The 18,323-nt window shown below is 44.4% G+C and overlaps 1 protein-coding gene and 1 pseudogene across 1 annotated transcript; one reads left to right on the top strand and one right to left on the bottom strand.

The window, feature by feature from the left end:
- Nucleotides 1–6,614: 6,614 nt before the first annotated feature.
- Nucleotides 6,615–9,342, bottom strand: LOC107372906 (glutathione S-transferase A). Its single transcript, XM_054734807.2, has 6 exons — nt 8,821–9,342; nt 8,678–8,743; nt 8,404–8,509; nt 7,774–7,889; nt 6,993–7,081; nt 6,615–6,913 (listed from the first exon to the last, which is right to left on the bottom strand). The coding sequence occupies exons 1-6, from the start codon at nt 8,986–8,988 to the stop codon at nt 6,784–6,786; spliced, it is 675 nt and encodes a 224-aa protein (XP_054590782.2). The 5' UTR covers nt 8,989–9,342; the 3' UTR covers nt 6,615–6,783.
- An 8,078-nt stretch (nt 9,343–17,420) lies between these two features.
- Nucleotides 17,421–18,323, top strand: part of LOC107372905 (zinc finger protein 235-like) — a 28,348-nt pseudogene continuing 27,445 nt past the window's right edge.

Below are 18,323 nucleotides of genomic sequence, written 5' to 3'. Positions count from 1 at the left end.
GATCACCAATGTAAGATGGTGCTTGTCCATGTAAGGCCCTATAGACCAGAACAAGGATGTTGAAATGAACCCTGAAGTTGACTGGCAGCCAGTGAAGCTGGAGGAGAAGCGGGGTGATGTGGGTGTGTTTGGAGGACTTGGTCAGAAGCCGAGCACAGACGTTCTGAACCACCTGTAGACGGTTCAGGGAGGTTCTGCTCAGACACGTGAAAAGAGAGTTACAGTAGTCTAAGTGTGAGGAGATGAAGGTGTGGATAACTGTCTCAAGTTCAGAGCGAGACAGAATGTGACTCAGCTTAGCAATGTTCCTGAGATGGAAGAAGGAAGAGCGAACAAGAGAACTGACATGAGAATCCAGGGTGAGAGCTGGGTCAAAGGTCACGCCAAGATTCCTGACGGAAGGTTTGGTGTGAGAAGCAAGCTGACCAAGAGAGTCTCTGACTCCACCAGTTAAGCTCGTGACAGTCCCAATCAAATTTGGTAATCTACATGTAAATAAAATCATTTTCTGCCGGTTTAACCACTGTGTGTATATACTGATAACTCAAGAAAAATATTTAACCAATAGCTAACCAGAATAAATCTTCTATTCCAGCTGCGTTCTCAGTTCCACCTGCTTGACTTCTGAGAAAATCTTTGCAGCCTCTTAGGCTCAACAACTTTGTGCACCTTGGTGGTTTAATAAGGTCTATAAAAACTATTTGACATATTCTTTTGCCTGTAGGTGTCTTTATCAGCTTGTAAAATTTTGTAGTTAGCATGATGTGATCATTTGACAGGGACACAGCAATGACATTGGACAAACCAGATGCATTGTTTAGTGTGTTAGCACAAGTGTTAATTTGCAACACTTGTCCATATCATATGAACCAGACATCGGCACGTCGCATATATGACATCACCACAGAATCTCGTCTGCCCTAGCATAGCTGCTACTTATCACATGGCCAGATTTATGGTGTTTTTGTTTCCTCCTGAAAGATTTGAAGTTCGCTGAACTTCCAGCCATTTTCCTCTTGGTTTTCTCCGTGTCTGGTTCAATGACGTGACTTTCGTGAAGCACATTTGTAGTCCTGGACTTATTTTCACACAAAACCTAAAATACTGTTTCCCTCCGTTCGAAAATGAGCGCTGTCTTGGTATCTAAATGTGTCTTTAAAATTCACTCCATGGCACATAACAAGCGGAATTAGAAAATAGCGTCTTTGGCCCCGTTGACTTGCATTCATTTTTTTGTTCTTCCGGGGACCCGTGGTCCAGAAGTAGATGGGCGAGACTTAGGCTCCCTGTGTGTGATGTGCGCTGTGTCTCAATTCAGGGTCTGCATCCTTCGAAGGACCCAGCCTATTCGGCCGACGTGGGCTCCGTCCTCCGTCGGCCGGGTAGACCGGATGTTAACGGCTGTGAATTTGGACAGGCCTAGCCTTCATGAAATCCCGCCTCTCCCTCGGCGAACGTTCCGTCACCTAGCAACTGTGGAACCGCTGAGCAGAAAGGAGAAGGAACTTTAAACGATGGAGCTCAAAGTTTTTAATCATTTCCTTGACTGTTGGAGAGCTAATTCAGAGAAAATACTTTCAGCAAGCTGAGCCTGAGCAAAGATGTGATAATAGTTTTTAATACTTTCTAAGGGTCTTAATTTGACCAAAACTGATTTATCACCTTTTAAGACTTTTCAAGACCCAGCGGATACCTTCTAGTAAACAATTCACATTTGTAAACAAAAATAAAATTCAAGAGTTTAATGCAGAACTGATTTTATTTAGATATTTCTTTTATATGTACATGTTTAATCTTTATTAACCATTTTTTTCACAAAGTAAAAGGCTGTCAAAGTTCTTCCTTCTCTCTGTGCCCTCTGCTGCTCTGCCTCCCTCTGCAGCCTCATGTCCTCCCTGATCAGCTCCAGAAGCTGGTCATCGCTGGCACCTTCCCCTGGATGCCCATTTTCTCCGGAATAGTCTTAACAAACATGTAAGAAAAGAAACAGGAAGAGAAAAGAGGACAACGGGTTATTCCTTTCATGGTTTCACAGAAAAAAATAAACTCAAACGAGTTTTTAAAATATGAGATGTTATTGTACCTCCAAGCCACAGCCGCCGAATACTTTGCTCCAGTGAACATGTGGTCCATCTCCACCCTAAGCTTAATAAATTCCCTGGTTTTCTCTTTTGTCCCTAAAATACAAACTCCTATTAAAATCAGGGGGAAAACGTAGCGGGAGAAGTACGACACCGAGCGCGGCCGAACATACGAGCAGAGACCGCAATACAAGCACTTTTACTGTAACATTTCTAACTAAAATAACGTTCATGTATCACAAAAAGTCCTTAACCTAACGGTTTTCAAGTTTATACTGACATTTATATGCGCAATCCTCTCCGACAGCTCCCGCTTCACTGTCCGCCATTGTTTTTAAAAGTTCTGCCGTCCGGCCCGCAAGGCATCTTGGGAAAGGTAAACCACTGAAGGATTCACCGGACCCATCCTTCATACAGGTGAAAAGAAGGCCGGATTCGTCGACCGCATTTGAAGGAGTCTTCGAATTACAGGCCAAGTCGCGGCGCTGTGACGTAACCGGCCGACGAAGGATGCAGACCCTGAATTGAGGCACAGCCATAATTTTTGTGAGATGCAAGGTCCAGCAGAGTGTCAGTCGTTTGACCTGCATTCACAATTACATCCATCAACATCAGAATGAAAGGCAGCTCAATTCAGTTTATTTATAAAGCGCCAAATCACAACAAGAGTCGTCTCAAGGCACTTCACATAGTAAACATTCCAATACAGGTCAGTTCATTAAGCCAATCAGTAAAGTTTCCTATATAAGGAACCCAGCAGGTTGCATCATGTCACTGACTAGCGTCAGAGTCTTTACAGCAATCCTCATACTAAGTAAGCATTTAGCGACAGTGGAGAGGAAAACTCCCTTTTAACAGGAAGAAACCTCCAGAGGATCCTGGCTCAGTATAAGCAGCCATCCTCCACGACTTACTGGGGATCAAGAAGACAGAGCGTGCGCGCGCGCACACACACACACACACACACACACACACACACACACACACACACACACACAACATAAATACCAAGTAGTGTTTCTATGGTTACATCATGATTTCTTAGTAAATATTCTATTTGGCGAGAGATGAACTTTATTGTATTTATCCTAAACGGGTAAACTAGTAGTAGCACATCCAATGTCAAAGAGAGTAAAATATTATCAGGAGAGGAAGAATGTTTTAGTGGTTAGCAGCAGTGTGCTAGACGATGGGCCCCTCCATGAGGCCACCACAGCTGAGCAGAACATCACTGTAGCTTCTTCTGGGGAGAAAAACACTTAGAGAAAAAATAAAGGTAACAGCTGCAACAGCAGCAAATAATACAGTTAAAGAGCAATTTGTAGAATAAAGCAGTAGAGTGTGAAAAGTGGTCAGTGTGTCCTCCAGCAGTCTAAGCCTATAGCAGCATAACTACAGAGATAACTCTGGATAACCTAGCCTTTTAGATGTAGGCATGTTGGAGGCAGGGCAAGGGAGAGCCGTCTTTACCGACTGTACACTCCACCTCCCTCTACTCCCCCACTTGTCCAGAGCTAGGCTAACATCAGATTTTAACCATAAGCCCTATCAAATAAAACAGTTTTAAGCCTATTCTTAAAAGTAGACAAGGTGTCTGCCTCACGGACTAAAGTTCATGAAGTCTGTTGGTTTCTAATAGCTCAGACTGGTTTTCACCAAGGGGAAACCCGAAGATCCCAAAGCTGATGCCAACATGGAAGAGATACAAATTGCAGTTCCGCCCTCAGCTGCTAGGGGCTGGCTCCAGAATTCTCGTTATTCAATGTTAGAAAATGCCAGTTTTCTCAGCAGAAATAAACATGTTTACAGCCTGGTTCATAACCGTTTTACTCCTCTGTTTATGTGTAATTAAATGCTTGAAATGATGAATAATTAGATGTGGTTGACAGGTAGTGTAAGCGTCAGAGCTGGTGCTAACAGCTAGCTTCGCAGAAGGCCTCAGCCTGGGACTCTCGATAACAGATGTTTGGTCTTTTTGACTCTCTGAGCTTCAGTTGGGTCCTCTGTGTGTTTGTATGTTAATCATGGAATTATTTGGACAAAGAGGGCAAGCTGTGATTGCTTTAAGAGATCATCCAAGAAGTCTGCTTCATTTTTATCAGTAAGTACTGTACTTTATTTCACTGGTTGAATGGGAGAAAATGCTGTGCATTTAATGTAACACTGCTTGGTAAAGACGGGTTCAAATGTGACGTGCCGGCTGGGTACCGAAACTTGAGCTAAGCTGGCCAAGGCCGGAGGTTTCTGGGTGTTGCTCGCCCACCATGGCCAAGAATCGGCAAGGTCTCTGCCACAGAAGGGAGGATTACCAAGTTTTGGTTTCTCTCCCTTCTGCAGCAACGACTAGGTACTTTTTAAGGCACCAACCAAATTCCATGGTACCTATCGAGGACTGATTCACGTGATATGAAACAATGCCTTATTTCGGTATCTGTCCTTCATTAACGAGAACTTGCAAGACAGTGATTTGCCATCATAGACAGCAGCATAGTATGCACAAGAGCTTAATGCCATCAGTTGCTGTAAACAGAGAAAGCAGCTTGGTAGAAAGAACATGCTCTAAAGTTTGGGTCCACTTTACTAAATGCGATGGGAGACTGGGTGATGAGGGCAACATCGACAACAATCTAAGTGAGGCATAATCATCTTAATCTGCACTGAAACTCTTTAAGTTGATGCTTTTTCACCTTTGAGTCGCTCAACAACGTATTTCTGGCTAAAAGCGCCTGAAAACCTCCATTAGCTTTGGGTTAGCTCAGGTAGTTTGTAGCTAGCTCAGTTGGCTCCAAGCTCTGTATACCTTCTGGTTAGCTTGTTGCTAATCTCCGGCTGATCGCTGTGGAGGAGCGGACCGTCTACTCTTGTATACGGACCAGGCACCCGGCTCCGTTCGCCGCGGTCTGACGGTGTATTTCAACTGTCAATGATTAGCTCCTAGCTCCGTGTTAGCTTTGGGTTAGCTTAGCTCATACCTCCATCTATTCAGCATTCATGAGTGTCAATTTGCTCCCAATCTCACAGCCTTACCCCAAAATTGCACAATCTCCGCTCCGCCCCCGCTTTCCGCTGCCGCTCGCTTCTGAACTCAATTTTTACTGGTACCCGCTCTACAATGGCTCCGCCCCGGTGCGGAGACCTGAGGTGCGCAAACAGGCATGCGCAGGATTTTTGAGACGTTGCGATACAGTCCGAGCAATAAACGCGGAAGTTAGATCCAAACACCCGTTGTGTGGGAGAAGCATCGGCATGAACTGTTTAATCTGCCCATCATTTGTGTTGAGAGATCAGCAGTGTTTGGATCAACAATGGGTGACTACTTTGATAGTGGAAACTGTATTTATGGCTTATTTTTGTGCATTTAAAGTTCAACCGCCATTGATAGTTGTTAAAAGTTGTTAAACCTGTGCATATGAAACAAAAAAAAAAACACTTTTTGTTTATCGATTTATTGTGAAATAACGGAAGTTGTGCTTGCTCCCTTTCCTGTTGGGCGGTTGTGATTTCTGTCCATTGACTGCGGAGGTGCTCCGGCGTCCGGCAAAAATAGAAGCGATCCTATTTTTGCCGGATGGCGGAACGGCCGCAGTAGTGGAACAGCCAGGGGTGGATTTAGGACTGAAAAAGATCCGGGGCTTAACACACACGCGCACACACACACACACACACACACGTGACATGCACTTGTCAGCATCATATATATTACAAATCACAAATATTTTCAAATAAGACTCACAAACCTGAGTCAACACCAGTATCAAAGCTGGGGTTCTGTCGCGGTACTTTTTGTCTAAAAAACGTCCTTATGTCCATCTTCACTCATGAGTTTCAGGCAGACTGTAGAAGAAACCAGCTGCTGAAGGGCTTCTTCAGTGGTGGAGACTCAGGCTGGCTATATACAAACTACTGCCAGCTGCTCCCTCTCTGTTGGACTTTGGTACTGCATGTTACTTCCACGTTTTAGATCCGGGGCTTTTCATAAAACATTCGGGGCTTGAGCCCAAGTAGCCGGGCCTAACGCCGCTTGCTGCAGAGTTCGTGCCTGAGTGGAGCAGAGCGGAGCTAGTGGAATTTTGGACTCAGCTCCACCTCTTTTCCAGTGTTTGGGTTGTCTTGGCGTGACGAGACATGTGACACGAGCAAAATATCGGTGGTGGGAAGCTCCCATTTGGCTTCATAGTATTCTATGATAAATGACCCACACTTGTACAGCACCTTTCTGAGTCAGAAGCCCCAAAATCACGTTACACTAGTGCATCATTCATCCATTCACACACTCTTGATGATGAGCTACAATGTAGCCACAGTTGCGCTGGGGCTCACTGACAGAGGCGAGGCTTTCTACACACAGGCGCCACCAATCCCTCCGACCACTGCCAGCAGGCGAGGTGGGCTTGCCCAAGGACACAACAGAATTCTCTGGCAGGAGCTGCGATCAAACCTGCAACCTTCTGATTACCAGACCACCCGCTCTACCTCCTGAGCTACTGTCCAGTAGCTATGCTCTTTACTGGTGAAAAACACACATTAATGCACTTGAAGGGATGAGATGTAAACTTTAATTAAACACTAAATTAAATGTTATCCGTTTGTTCACAGCATAAAACCGTACCTGTAATTAACACAGCTGCCGCAAAAGCGTGCTTTATTAACTTCTACAGCGTGCAGCCGAAGGCGCGGGTTCATATCTAACAGGTTTAACAGCTCAGAAGTCTTTCAGCACCAGCATTCCTGGTGTGTCCTTCCAGCTGGGAGGCCAGGAAGCCTTGATGCTGGGTCGGTTCTTCAGAAGTTCATGATAAGCTGCAAGCTTAGGGAAGTGCTCCTCGTTTAACCTGCAGAAAACACAGAATTGTTGTTGGTTTTTATTTTGTCCTTTACTTTAAAGAAGTGGTTCGTTTAATCTGGACTTACCCAAAGCGGAAGAGAAAAGCAATCACAGGAAAAACGATTACGTCGGCCATTGAAAAGGTCTTTCCTGCGAGGAAATCTCCTGATGAGTTCTACAAAACAGAGTAAATGGATGAACCAGAGGTTCAGAAAGCTTCACCAGTTTTATCTACGTTGTTGGATCGGTGGCTAAGATGTTTTCCTAAAAGGCAAACGAGGAAATAAGCCAAGTTTCCGTCTCAGAGGCTGATGTAAAGACCGACACGGTCAGGTAATCCCAGCAATCAGAGCAGATTACAAACAAGCTGAGCTCAGATTGAAGGTGAAACGTTGTTTCAGAGCAGTGAGGCAGAAAACTCTGCATCCAGTTAAACACACGACTAAAACCACATCCTGTACGGTTTTAACGTTTGGGAGGAAGTTAAATATAAATGAAGAGTTGGTCTAAATGTAATTCTGCACAGATTAACCTGGAAATCAGAATCTGGTGCAAAAGTTCATTCATGTCACTAATTCAGCTTAAGAAGGTGAAACTAATAAAGGAGACGGACAGAGCCAGACGTTTCAGCCTGGATCTGTTAGGACTGTGATGATTGTGGCCCACAGCTGATGAAAACACCACATTCATGATCTCAGACTACTAAAGGTCCAATATCCTAGACTCAGAGTGTCACACTCTAATCCAGACAACTGTACAGGGTTCCTGAGCCTTTAGATGGTCTCTCAGTCGGACCTGGATCCCTGACATTAATGGACGTGTGCTGAGTGTAAAAACTGCTGCAGACAGAAGCATCAGCGGTCCCACCTGCATGTATCCCTCCCACAGTTTGATCTCGTTCTTCAGATCTTCTCCGTTCCTCTTTCTGGCAGAATCGTGCCTCTCGTTCTCCGGGACGAAGCGCTCGTAGAAGAGAGATTGTGCTGCGAAACAAGCGGACGTTAAAACAAACACCCACTCCCACTGATCACTCTCATTTCCTGTAGCGGCAGCAGACGGGACCAGTTGGGATGAGCGGCCACATCGGTTAGAAAACTTCCTTTAACCTCTCGCTGCCGTGCTGTAACCAGTGAGATCATGTGATCTCTGTGGGATTAACTCGTGACCCGCTAACATTCCACCCCCATCTGGACCCCAAAGGTTTAATGCCCCGAGTCTAGCCTAAGCGTGCGAGTGCACACTCGTTGCTTGTGCGTGTCATGTGTCTCTGAAACAGTTGGGTTCTCACGGGGATGGGTGCAGCTGCCCCCCCCCCCCCCCCCCCCCCATCAGGAGACTGTCTGATGTTGCTAAGCGCTAGTCATCCCTCCGAGTCTGACATGAACAAGTCGTTGCTCAGACAGGATCAGGCAGCTTCTCCGAGTCCCTTCAGGTCACAGCGGTCAGCTGAAGTGGTGTGTGTGCTGGTCATGGAGGCGTGGTTGTCGGGGCACACACCTGTTTTCTGGAAGAGTGTGAGACCCTCAAACATGCGCTGGTACGTCAGGGCCATCTCAGCCGGGCTGTCGGGGATCAGCTTCGTTCCCTGGGACTTGAACTGGTTCTGTTGTTGTTGACATGAAAAGAGCGACGGTTACGAGCGGCTCAGGTTTCCTGTTCTACTCACCAGGGCGTCGGGTGTCTGCCTCTGCTAAAGCACAAGCACACCTCCCACTTCTGTTGGCAGAACCGGTAAAACTTTAACCCGGTCCGAGGTTCGGCCCCTTCTCACCTCCAGGTACAGACAAGCAGCATAGGACTCGTTCACGATGATGTTTCCATGTTTGAAGGCAGGCAGCTTTCAAATAAAAACAAAGAATTACAGATTTTTAAAGGTTTTCCAAAACGCAGCGGCTGTTTCTGAACGGAACCTACCTGACCCCTTGGGTTAACGTCCATGACTTCCTTGGATTTGTGCTCCCCCTTGTCAAAGGAGAGCAGCTTGCTGTTGTACCCCTGCAGGTTCTTCTCCTCCAGAGCGATCATCACCCTCCAGCAGGGAGGAGAGCCAGAGCCCCACATGAGAGTCATGTCCTTGGCCATGGTTTCAGATCGAGCAGCCACTCGCAGCAGACGCAGCAGGAGTTAGCGATGGGGGAGGTGGTGAGGAGTGAGTCTGGAAGGCTGCACACCTCCTCTTTTATAGAGCTCACCCTCCACGACTGGATTGGTGGAACAAAGTCCCAGCCCAGGTTGTTGTCCCAAAGATCACTGACTGATGGCTGGTGAGAGGGTCTACTCTGCTGCCAGGCTGGTTAAACTAACCCTGAGCCTAACCACTGGTCAGCAGTGGTTTGAGTCCAGCTGCTGGTGTTGGACATCATCAGTGACGAGGAGGAGGAGCTTCTCTCGACTCGTGCTGCAGCTCTATCAGGTGAACTGAGGGGAAAAGGCAGACGAGTGTCCAGAGCTCACACTCTTCACCTGTGTCTGCCTTATTAATAGAGACAAAGCATCCATGCTGTCAACACAGCTGTAATCCTTTCAAAATAAGGGCTGGGAGTGACATTGTTTGTATTTTTATGTGGGGGAAAAGTCATTTAAGCATCAGGAGAAAGTGTTTTTACAGAAGAAAAGTCACGCGAAGCTCTTCATCGAAGCTAGAAGTGACAAAGTTGTAATCTCCTTCATTCAGACCTGCAGCAATGCCAGGACTGCATTCTCACAGTGACTCAGCACTTTTCATTCTAGCCTGTGCAGACAGAGAATGAGAAGAACTCACTCCCACTGATACGATGTAAACAGAACCACTTTAACCAACATCTCACTGGATTTATGTTGCAAAGAAACGTTCGAGCTGCTTTAAATGGACCAAAATGATCTCCGTTGTTCTCAGCTGGAAGTTCCTCTGTGGTATTTTCTCTGGGCCGTTAGAACAATCACCAGTGATGCCGGTAAAAAACACCAAATGCATTTTATGCAACACTCAGTGCAGAGTTGGTGTTAAAATGAGTGAGAAACAGGTTCCATAGTTTCTCTGCGGTAACGCTTTTTAAACCCGCCCACATTTGATTCCTTCTCCAGTTCTTTGTCTGATGACACAAAACCTACAATGTAAAAGTGGTCGTCTTCTGCGTGATCTCCTCCTCCTCGTCACTGGGACACGTGAACTGTATCTATGTCTACGTCACTATGCAGGCTGAGCCTCACAGGCCCGCTGAGGATTTGCAGCAAAAACATTTTTTTCTTTGGTCCCACGACACGTTTGTGCCCGTCCTTCTGCAGCGAACGCCTTCATACAAGACAAATGATTATTTTACCTCCCTAGGTACACCTGCATGCAGAGACGGATTAAATAAATGGACTACACTAGGCAGGCTGCATTTTATGCCCCCCCCCCCCCTCGATATTATTTAATGAATTGAAATCTGAAACTTACCAAAGTTACTTATAAAAGTTCATTCACATTTTATGTAGCCTAGTCTTTGTTCACAAATTGGTTGTTTGTATGTTAAACATTCTATCAGACAATTTTTTTTATATTAATTATACATCATTACACAGCTGTATTAAATGCTAATAAGTTATCCTCATCTTATCCATTGGGAGTGTCATTGTCAAGGCGGTACCAGTATATAACCACTAGGTGTCATTAAACTATGTAAACAGAGCAAATATATTCATCTTATTTGCTCTGTTTACATTTAATAAACACATTCAATTAAAAATACTTTCTGCTAAATACAATAGCTTACAACATTTATAAATGTTGACAAATTAATCACATGATGGTGGAAAGACTTTCAAGAATGAATAGATTAATTTGAATGGACTGAAGCATGTTTTAAAGGTGCAAAAACAAACTATAAACACGCAGCTTAAATTATTACAGTATAAATTTAATACAATCTATCATCTTAAAAGAAAGTATTTTAATAAAATGAAAACATCATCTTAAGTTTTGATCTTGCTTTATGCTCATTCAGGCTGTTTTTGCCTCTGCTGAATCAGAAATTCGGTGTCTATTTTCTGAGTGTGAACTTATTGTTAGTTTTGTTATTTGAACATTAATAAAAATATTTAAAAATAAAAATTAATAAAACCAGCAACACTTACCAAGGAAACCATTTAGCACGCTCCACTCCGGGATAATCTTCAGCCTTCCAGCATCACAGGCCTCAGTCGCAGCAGAAACACGTCTGAAGAAATGTTCCTTGGTTAAGCTTCGGTTTGTGTCTCCACATTTCCTCTGTGATGCAGAGAAATATGCAATATTTTGGGAGGGATGGTTTAGTGCAAAGTACTCACGCATCCTGTCATCAGTTTGGTTATGTACCACTGCAGGATCCGATGTAGCTTGTTAACACCCTTTCTGGGTCTAGAGGCTCCTGCTGTAAGACTAGATTGGGCTCACTTCTGGCTGGCTGCTGTTCTTCCAGTTCACCCTTCTGTGACGGCGTTGGTGCTACAGCGTCTTCCGCCGCATCTTCGGGCTGTGTCTGCTCTGGGTCTGGCCTCTGGCTCTGCTGACTCGAGCAGGTTCACAGCTGTCGGACGGCTGCCCGAGCAGCCCGACAGAAACTTCTGTAAAGCCCCCGCCGTCTCTTCTTTTGTTCCTCTTCATTTTTTTTCTTTTCACGTTTTGCCGCACCCGAAAGCATCGTGAAAGTTAGCCCACTCAAAAACACCTGCTAGCTTTGTTGTCCCGCTCTGACTCTGACCGCTTCTCTGACGTCCTTCATTGGGTGACGCCCCAGTTGTAGAATACAGTCATGGGCTGGCGTTAATGTGACGTAGCTAATGTAACGGTCTATGGTTAAGATAAACAGTATCACTATTTTTAGTTAATTAATAAATATTGAAATAAACTGTAGATAGGAGTCCTATCCACAAATTACATCATAGGAGATTTGTACATTTCATTTTAAATTAATTAATTTTTAATTTTGTCCCTCTGTCTGGGCCCCATCCAGCCAATCAGGCCCTAGGCACGTGCCTACTTTGCCTTTGCGTTAATCCGGCTCTGCCTGTATGTTTTATCTGCCTCTCTCTGTGTTGGATTTATTTATTTATTTGTGTTGCGTTGGTTTTAATAACGTATTTGAGGTTTTATCCAATAGCTTTTTTTTGTCCAACGTCAAAAGAACCTTTGAAAATATGAGGACTCGTTGCACCGCCCTGTATAAATGACGGTTAGAGGAAGACAGAGCACCATGGTGGGTGTGTTGGCTTTCATTTTAAAAATCAAAACAGTTTGTTCTGTTTAGAGAATTTCCTGTTTGTTCAAGGCGGTGAGTGAGCTGCTGTTCAGGAGAACATGAAGCAGTCACAGAGAATAATAGACAGAGCACATTTGTTTTTCAGGAGCAGCTCTGCGCTGACGACGAAAAGCAGAGTCATGCAAAAGAGGAAGAAATGGAAGATTCGTGCAAAGTCATGACAGCGTCGAGGTTTTGAGCTGAGCAGACCAGTTTCTGCCATCAAAGCATTCAAGCGATAAAGCATGGAGGTCATGTCTGCTTTGGCGACGCCTTAGTCGCTCTTGTAAAACCAGAAAGGTCACATCTGACTGCACGCTACGTCGTCTGGAGGTTCAAAGGTCATTAGTCACAAAACGGCCGTCTTGAACTCCAACTGCTTACAGCTCACACATCCTCTATTTACATGTAAACATCTCATTGGCAATAATATTGCTCTATCAGGAGGAACCTGGAGAACAAGGTGATAAGAATACAACAGGTATAAGTCAAGATGGAGCCCCTCGCTCTGTTCTCGTCGTCGTCTTCCTCCGCTTATCCGGGTCCGGGTCGCGGGGGCAGCATCCCAACTAGGGAGCTCCAGACCGTCCTCTCCCCGGCCACCTCCACCAGCTCCTCCGGCAGGACCCCAAGGTATTCCCGGACCAGATTGGTGATGTAACCTCTCCAACGTGTCCTGGGTCGACCCGGGGGCCTCCTGCCGGCAGGACATGCCCGAAACACCTCCCCAGGGAGGCGTCCATCCTGACCAGATGCCCAAACCACCCCAACTGACTCCTTACGATCCAGGAAGCAGCGGTTCTACTCCGAGTCCCTCCCGAATGTCCGAAATCCTCACCCTTTCTCTAAGGCTGAGCCCAGCCACCCTACGGAGGAAACTCATTTTGGCCGCTTGTACCGCGATCTCGTTCTTTCGGTCATTACCCAAAGCTCATGACCATAGGTGAGGATTGGGACGTAGATCGACCGGTAAATCGAGAGCCTGGCTTTCTTGCTCAGTTCCCTCTTCACCAGACAGATCGTCTCAGCGTCCGCATCACTGCAGACGCCGAACCAATCCGCCTGTCGATCTCCTGATCCCTCCTACCCTCACTCGTGAACAAGGCCCCGAGACACTTAAACTCCTCCACTTGAGCTCTTGCTCTGTTCTAATTGTTGAGTAAATCTTGTCAATTGCGTTGAACAACCAGCTTACCAAATCCATGAATAACTTCATGGCTCTGAATAACGTCAGCTAAAATAATTTTTAACCATTGACTTATATTATAGATAGACGCATAATAGAAAATACAGGTTTGAGCAGCTTTTCAGAGATTTCATTGAATATTTTCTACAAAAAATGACAGTAAAAGTACCAATAACATTTTTACATTTATTTGTTTCGTTTATATTAATTTTCCACTAAAGTCCAGTTTTCCTTGCTCCAGACTCTTAGTTTAATTCACAGAAGTAGAGAAAACATTGTACAGGTAACAAAATGAAATGGCCACAATATGACACGCTAAAGCACAAGAGACAATAATAACAGTAGTGTGAAAATAAAGTATAAATTATAGAAACTCCCTCATCTAAAACAGAGAAAGACTTATACCAGAGTTTCCACATCTTTGCATCCCGTAAAAAAAATATCCATAAATATTTTTGCCTTATTTTCTTCTTAAAGACACAATGTGTAGGTTTTACCATTGATTTCTGGAACTATCCATCATAATGTTGATGAAAATAAAACAAATGATGCCCAGTTGTTGAAAAATATTGGCAGCTTTGTAATGTATAACCATCAAAATCAGGTCTAAAATACATGGGAGCAGGTCTAAGGGTGTTTCTCAATGTCAAGGCGCCTGGCCTTGCGAGGCGATGTCTTGCGAGGCCAGGCGCCTTACTTACGAGGACGCTGTCCTTATGAAATGATAAATGACCCGCACTTGTATAGCGCCTCTCAGAGTAAGGACTCCGAAGCGCTTTACACTACAGTGTATCATTCATCCATTCACAGACACATGCACACACTGATGGTGATGAGCTACGATGTAGCCACAGCTGCCCTGGGGCGCACTGACAGAGGCGAGGCTGCCAAGCATGGGCGCCACCGGTTCCTCTGACCACCACTGCAGGCAAGGTGGGTTAAGTGTCTTGCCCAAACACACAACAGCAGAATTCTCTGTCCGGAGCCGGGATCGAACCTGCAACCTTCTGATTACTGGACAACCCGCTCGACCTGTTGAGCTACTGCTGCCCATGCTGCCTTCCTCTGTCAAACAAAACGGTTAAATGGAACAGACTTGCATCACATTAACGCTTCCACGGCGGTCACGTAACATCATGTGACACCGGAGATAACGTTATATTTTACACGTATTAGTTTAAATATAGATATATAACAAGCCTTTTACCTTTTAAATTGTGTATACATTTGTTAAATCAAATATATTAGCGAGTTACTACCCGCTAGCCACCGAAGCTGCAACTACTAAGCAACTTACCAACCATAGATAACTTCTTTGGATCTAAAAAAATTCACATTTTAAATTTGTTGACTTACTTTTAAACTTGATATTTGCCCCTGAAGTAGCTGCCAACTTCTGATCTGCCATCCTTTAGAAAATACTGCGGTGTATTCTGGGATTTTTTTTTTTTGACCAAGGCTAGGCTGCAAGACACCTCCTATGTATCCTTGCTCAGCTAGCTAAACAGTTAGCAAACGGAGAACACACGCCTCGGTATAACATGAACATTGGAACACGTCTTGGCGGTTCCTGATTATGTATCTCCTAAGCAATCCGGGCGGGACTAATACATCAAGGCGAGGTTCCTTGGCATTGAGAAACACCCTAAGTCTCTGGGCAACACCATATTAGACACCATGTTTCCTCCTATGGGAGCCCATGAGGACAAAATGCATTTACTGATTTATAACAAACGGTTACAAAACTTTCACCATTCATAAATGTTGTTTTACTCATTTGCCTCTTCACTTGTTGCCAGTAATGAAAGGGGCTTTAATGTGCTTGTTATTTTGCTGAAGTTTGCATTCCCCAAGGCATCTTTGACCCTAATGGGCATCCGTTGGTAAGGTCTTACTCCAACATAAAAAGTACTGCTTGCTTGCAACGATTTAGGTATCTACTGCCCTCTATCACCAGGAAAAATACACACTGTCACTTTAATTTAGACAGAAAATTGTGTTTTATTTTTCTCTAAAATGACCACAAATCTCTTATAAAAGATATCTACGAGAGAGAAAAAAATCATCACTGATTTTAATCTCTGAAAATTTTCAGATCTAATTTAAGAACAGAGCTCCTTATAATTACTGCTTTCCTCAAAATTCTGAGAATAAGTAATGAAGGCTTCAATTTGATTCGCTCATTATCTTAATGTGCTTTAAAAGGAGTTTAGCTTGTAAGGATCTGAAACAGCACAACTCTAGCATCTTGTCTGTGTTAGAACCTCCTTTGGGTTTCAGAATGAACCTGTCTAATTACTGGGAAACCTGCTTTTGCCCAACACGTTTTGGGGGTATTTCTCGCACAACGCCTTGCGGTCTTCAGCAAAGTGCACTTGGAGAAAGTGCGTAGTTAGGTTCGAGTGCGTAGTACACAATTGTGCAAATAATTACAGAATCAATACAGGGAGCATTGTGTCATCGATCGCAATGAATGCTGGGATGCTAGTCGCTGTGAAACTTTTTTCACAAACCTTTATTAACAACTTTCAAACAAACAACACATAAATTATTTGAAACAAATTTTACTCCATTGCTGCTTTGTCTAAAACATTCAGAGCATCAACTAATCAGCCTAAAATGAACAAATTTGTTTAGAAAATACATATTTTCAGAAAAGGAACTTGAGCCATTTCTCCTGCAGCAATGACTTGTGGGTAATACCCTTGCCCGAGGTCCACATTGCTGCAGACTTGGGTGAAGTACAGATGCCGCACATATCGAGGTATCTGCTGAGCAAACGGTCATTCGAGGCCATTTGCTCAGCAGATACCTCGATATGTGCGCGTGATTTTCACTGAGTTTTCCGCCTCATGGGGGGTAAAAACTCGCCATATGCGCATTACCGAGCTGCTGGCTGAGCTGAAATATTCTAGTGGCCAATCAAAGCGCGTTCTCTGCTCACATTACCCCAAGATGTATTCAGATGCAGCCCCCCATCTGCGTGTCAGAAAAATAAACAAAACGGTACTTTGCAGATAGATGGGCCCTCTAATTCCATTACCCTCTCGAAGGATCCAGGCACAAGGGCGCCCCCAAGGGGTGGCCATGGTCACCCCCTAGAAAATTGCTGCCCCCCCCCCCCCCCCCAGGAAAAGCCGGTGTTAATAAATCATACTAATGTTCACTCAAACCATAAATTAATCTTATTTATTCAAGACATATTTGTAAAACAAACAAAAAAACGAACACAATTAATGAGTAAAGAAATAAGCAGGAATAAAAAAACATACTTTTCTTCTGCTTGCCCTTTAAATTTTTTTTGTTCCCGTTTTAAATTTGTAATAAAATTTAAATAACTGAAATGTATTTTTCTGAAATGTTTGTGTTTGTACATTTTATGTTTTGAACACATAGTGTTTTTTATATATAAAAACTAATAAAGGAGCAATGCAATACATCGCCACAGGCTAAACTCTCCCAGAGTTACCACAAGGACCAATTTGGTGTGCCACCCCAAAACTGTCTTTGGCCTCATCTGGCCACCCCTATCAAAATTTTCTGGAGGCGCCCCTGCCCAGGCGGCGGTACTGTCGGAAGGATTCTGGGTTTTCCAGGCGCATCTCTTGGAGTAGATTGGCATAAACTCATTGCCTGGCCCATCTTTCCAGCCATACTCTCCTAACCTTGAAATGCCAGCGGCGGCGACGCTTCCTCAACAAAAAAGTGGAGGTATTTCCCCCGTTTCCAGCTCTGTCTCAGTTTTGTTTATTTTCTGACATGCAGACAGGCTGTCATCTTGGGGTCACGTGAGCGGAGAACGTGCTTTGATTGGCCACTAGAATGTCATAGCTCAGCCCACAGCTCACGCAGTGCGCACACGGCGTGTTTTTACGTGGCCTCTCTGAGAAACGCGCTCGTTTTGCTGCTTTCATCAGATTGAAGAGGTTCCCTCTATCAGACTCGCTCATCTGAGTTGGTCATGATGCAGGATCGCTGCTCGCTCTCTGGTCCATCCTGCTCACACTCTCCGACGGAAAAGCCCCGAATCTGAATGTGACTCTGGAGGAAAAAGCGGTTAGCTCTACTCCGTGAACTCTGGTGAGCAAATGTCCTCTTTTCCAGACTGGATCTGTCCTCAGCTGATCAGAACCAAAGCGTTGGATCTTTAATCTCCTGCGTTGTTCTGAAGCAGCATCTTAATCAGCTCTCCTGCTTTGTTTCTATTGCAGCTGTTAGCTAAACACGGCTAAAGAAAACCTGCTACCACTTCAGGATCTGGGACTGATTCATCGTGTGTTCTTCACCATCTGGACCTGGACAGCATGGACACAGGTACTGGTAGATGAATGAATGAATTAATATCGGTACTGATGGGACATTACAGTGAAACTACAAGTAGCTCCTATGAGGTGGAAGTGTAGTGGAAAATAAAAATAAAGTGTTGTTTTTTTTGCTCCATGATGCCATTGATTTAACCTTAAGTTAGTTACAGTTAAAGAGCAAGTCACCACCAAATCAGCTATTTTTTCCTGATAAACTACATAGATGCATGTCTAATCGTGCTGCAGACACGAGTAGTCAGTAGTTTTGCACTTTAGTGCATTTTAGTTAAAATTTAAATTTTCTTCCTAAAACTGGCAGTGTTGTGCCGTTGTCAGGTAAAAACTCTGCACTGTATTTGAATTTAAATCTGCCACCGCAATTGGCTAAGAGGTATGCTATGATGTAAACTGGTACATTATGATGTCACAATGTCATTGTGAGCCTGTGTGTGTGTGTGTATTTGTTAGTGGCTCCGCCCTCTCGGTCTGCTAGGCAACATCATTTGTTGCATTTTTTAAACATGAAGAGGGAGTGAAGTAAGTTTCTTGTAGGGGGTGACTTGCTCTTTAATATTATTTGTTATCCTTTGCTGTTTTTCCACCCTCCCAGGTCTTAAGGTTCTCTGCACAAATGAGAAGAAAAGCCACCGCTTGCCTTTTAGGTTTCTATTCATCTCAATCATTTATTTA

This window comes from Nothobranchius furzeri, chromosome 2 (genome assembly GCF_043380555.1).
Source record: "Nothobranchius furzeri strain GRZ-AD chromosome 2, NfurGRZ-RIMD1, whole genome shotgun sequence".
NCBI classification, from domain to species: Eukaryota; Metazoa; Chordata; class Actinopteri; order Cyprinodontiformes; family Nothobranchiidae; genus Nothobranchius; species Nothobranchius furzeri.
Note: the sequence above shows the minus strand (reverse complement) of the source record. Positions and strands in the feature narration are given on the sequence as shown.